Source organism: Arachis duranensis, chromosome 3, assembly GCF_000817695.3.
Source record: "Arachis duranensis cultivar V14167 chromosome 3, aradu.V14167.gnm2.J7QH, whole genome shotgun sequence".
NCBI lineage: Eukaryota > Viridiplantae > Streptophyta > Magnoliopsida > Fabales > Fabaceae > Arachis > Arachis duranensis.
In genome coordinates this window covers 12,186,726-12,190,356 of record NC_029774.3, presented here as the reverse complement: position 1 = coordinate 12,190,356, position 3,631 = coordinate 12,186,726, and the positions used below count along the sequence as shown (strand labels likewise).

Genomic DNA, 3,631 nt, shown 5'->3' with positions numbered 1-3,631 from the left:
TCAAAATTTTTTAATATTTTTTAAACACAAATCAAAAGGTTCTAATTTATATAGCTCTTATAGTTTTATAAAACATTAAAAATTAAAATGTTAAAATATATCACTCATTCTACCTGTACGAAGGAAAAAATTAGCCACATGAGGCAAAGTATACATTAGTTATCCCTAGTCCCTTTTTAGAGGGACACTGCTTTCTCGACTGAAACCAACTTTACCAACGGTAAAAAATATTATAAAGAACCATACATGATGGAAGAAGGACTCTTAAATAGGCCCATTGGAAGTGCTTTAAGAATTCATTTAAAAAAAAAAGGTTAACTACTTAGCTGCCAATAACTCTAAAGCAAGGTAAATTAATCAAGAATAGCTCATAAGATTTCGTATGTAAGATTGAAGAAGGTTCTACCATATATAAATAAGATGCTTAATGGGAAAATAAGATGAAAAAACATATATAATAGATTTAAAAAAAAAATCATAATAACATGCACTTGTTTGTTATCCAGATTTTGGATCCAATATTCAAAGTAGCAACACTATACAACATCAAAATTATGAAAGAACAAGAAAAAGTACATGCACATTGGTATTAAGAGAATAATACAAATTAAAACACAAATATATAAACAAATGCATGACCCAACAACAACAACAATAATAATAATATAATTATTAGGGTGCAAGTCCTAATTCCTTTCTTTTTTTACCAACAAACAAGTCCCCTGATTTGATCATGCCAGGGAACCTTCCAAGAATTGTCATGAATGGAAACTGAGCAACCCCATGTTTCCTTCCAAGTGAAACTATGGACATTGGTGCTTGTGCCTTGTATGTTCCCAATTTAGGTTCTTTGCCACTTCCTTCTATCAACACCTTCAAGTTCTTGGCAACTAATACACCTTGAGCACTTGCAAACATCCCTTGTTTGATTTCCTGCAATTTCACATCAACACCACATTTCCATTCATTTGATTCTCTTGCTAAGCCATCTAAATTGCTATATAAAAGAGTTTATATTTGGCATCTCATTACATATATACTTGTGTTTATATATTCTTGAGACAAAAAGTATAAACACAATATGACAAATACAAAGAGACAAAGATATGTGCTTTCTGTTCCTAGTTTTAGAAAGTATAATAAAATGATGACTTACTTTGATATCTGTAATATCTCCAATTGCAAAAATGTTGGTCTTTCCCTTAACTCTCAAGTGTTCATCAACTTTGATCCTTCCTTCATCATCCAAATCATCCTTCAATATAGTTTCTCTGAGCCATGCAGAACCAACAGGTTTCCCTATACACTCAAAATGGGAATCTGCTTCTATTGTCTCACCACCTGAAGTTTGGTATGTCTTATTTCCTTCTGCAGAGTTGTTATCATTATCCAACTCCACAGATTGTTCCAATTTCACATCAACTTTCTTTGATTTGAGCCACTTCAGTGTCTTCCTTGAAGCTTTTGTACCAATGTATTCTAGCAACCTTGATCCTTTGTGGACTATGGTCACCTTCTTCTCTGGGAAATCAACGGCGATCTCGGCCGCCAGCTCCACCCCTGTTGGACCTCCACCAACAATCAAGATTGAGTTTGAGGACTTTATCTTTTCATTTCCTGCCAATGGAGAAACAACTTTAATCAATAAAATCAAATAGATATATACCTTGAAAAAGCATTGACACAATACATAATCCAAAAATAGCACTAGAGCAAGTTATTATATGCTTGAATTTTGATTAGAAATAATAGTATTTGAAGTCTAATAAAATGAGAGGTATTCCTAAAGAAAAAGTTGTGTCTCAAAGTGTTAATTACCTGCTTTGTATTGGTCAAGTCTTTGAGCCCTGGTTTTGGGGAGAGGTTCTGAGTGGCCAGTGGCAATAACAAGGTAGTCATAGGCAACATGGGTGCCATCTTGTGTGACAACTTCTGTTTCAGAAATTGAGGCAGCAGAGGACACAACAAGCTCACCTTTCTTGAAGTAATCTCTGTGGTTGATCAATATCCTCTCTGCAAATGATGGTTCCACCAATGCTCTCAACCCAGCCCATGGAATCTCAAAATACTCCTTTCTGTGTTAGGTCAATTGCTAAAGTCAATGCAACCATTACATCAATTTAAATGTCTCCTTTGTTTGATTCTTTTAGAACATACTCTTTAGAGAATAACAAACAAATGTAAAAATAGAGGACAAAACAATAAAAACAAAAACACAATTTTTCTATTTAAGAATAAACACTCGAGTTAATCTTAAAGAAAAATTTTAGATAAGATATTTTAGTGCCAACAAAATTTTATTTTTTAAAAGTCTTCGAAAATTACTTCCGTCAGATTGATCATTTTATAATAAAATTAAGGAGAATTCTAGAGAGTTATAAGAATTTATTATTTTTGGCTATCAGTTAATCATTAATATTTAAAAGTATGGAATAAAATATGGAATAAAGTATGTTGTTAGATTACTAAACTAAAGAAATTGCTGATAGTTAAGTGATGATAAAAAATAATAAATTTTGATAATTTTCTAACATTTTTCTAAAATTTATTAAGAGTTTACTTGTCCAACACGCATATTAAAAATTTGATTAAAAACGATAAAAGAATTAATCTATCTGACAAAAATAATTTTAAAAAACTTCTAGAGAATAAAAAATTGTTAAGAAATTCAATGAGATCAATTTATGTGATTACTTTCTGTTTGATTTCTGTCAACATCTTTGTTCCTCCTAAGAGAAAGAGTAGAAACAGTAGGACAAGAGAGATCCATTCACAGTTCATGTTTCTAAATAACAAGACACCATTATTGGTAAACAACAAAACAAAAAAACACTTGATTAAACTACAAAGACAAGATGGATTTTGCAAGAACATATAAAAATACAGAACTCACGGATCAATAAAAGTGACACTAGCTTGATGCTGAAGAGTATATGCAAGAATAGCACCAGCAACACCACCACCTACTATCACAACTTTCCTCTCAGCCATTTTTGTTTCAAAAGTTCAAAACTTTGTAATGATTGTTGTGTTCTTCTCTCAAAAGAGGATAAAGGGAACTAAATATATAGATGTCATGCGTCACTGCATCAATCATCAAAGTAAATTAAAAATGCTGTCATGTTGAATTTGGACGTAAACAACTACCAAGGACAAAACAAATAAAACCATAGGGTCAACTTCCCACAACCTTATTGAGGTGTCTCCACTGAATGTTCTTAGAAGAAAAATAGCCCAATAATATAATATTCAAAAATCATGTTTCATGATCAAGATACATTTTCCTGTGGGAGAATTAAAAAAATAATAATAATAAATTAAGAGAAAATAGTCTATTTTGCCAGCCTGCATTGTAGCTTGTTATATAAGAATTCTTATACGAAACAATATTATAATCAAATGATATTACAGTTGATTAAAAATATTTTTTTTAAAGATGTATATTTTGTACATAAAGATATTATTTTATTATATTAATTAAATTGTTAAACCTCTCAAAAGAAAATTTATATCTCTAAGCCTCTGGTTTTTCCTAAACCAATTGGCTGGTTTAATTTTCAAACATTAATCTTTTCTTTCTCATGGGACCTAAAATGTGGCATGATCCGATGTGAAAAGAAAAACTAACATG

At 31.0% G+C, this 3,631-nt stretch overlaps 1 protein-coding gene across 1 annotated transcript; it reads right to left on the bottom strand.

The window, feature by feature from the left end:
* Positions 1 to 552: 552 nt before the first annotated feature.
* Positions 553 to 3,062, bottom strand: LOC107477639 (uncharacterized). The gene is made up of 4 exons (XM_016097688.3): positions 2,894 to 3,062; positions 1,819 to 2,075; positions 1,157 to 1,617; positions 553 to 933 (listed from the first exon to the last, which is right to left on the bottom strand). Exons 1-4 carry the CDS (start codon positions 2,989 to 2,991, stop codon positions 673 to 675), a joined length of 1,077 nt encoding a protein of 358 aa, XP_015953174.1. The 5' UTR covers positions 2,992 to 3,062; the 3' UTR covers positions 553 to 672.
* Positions 3,063 to 3,631: the final 569 nt, after the last annotated feature.

What these genes read in the sequence shown, in the direction of transcription:
- LOC107477639 (XM_016097688.3), bottom strand. Translation starts at nt 2,991, where the DNA reads ATGGCTGAGAGGAAAGTTGTGATAGTAGGTGGTGGTGTTGCTGGTGCT. An exon ending in AGTGTCACTTTTATTGATCC is followed by an intron (nt 2,076 to 2,893) that starts GTGAGTTCTGTA and finishes GACCTAACACAG; the next exon opens with AAAGGAGTATTTTGAGATTC. An exon ending in ACTTGACCAATACAAAGCAG is followed by an intron (nt 1,618 to 1,818) that starts GTAATTAACACT and finishes CTCCATTGGCAG; the next exon opens with GAAATGAAAAGATAAAGTCC.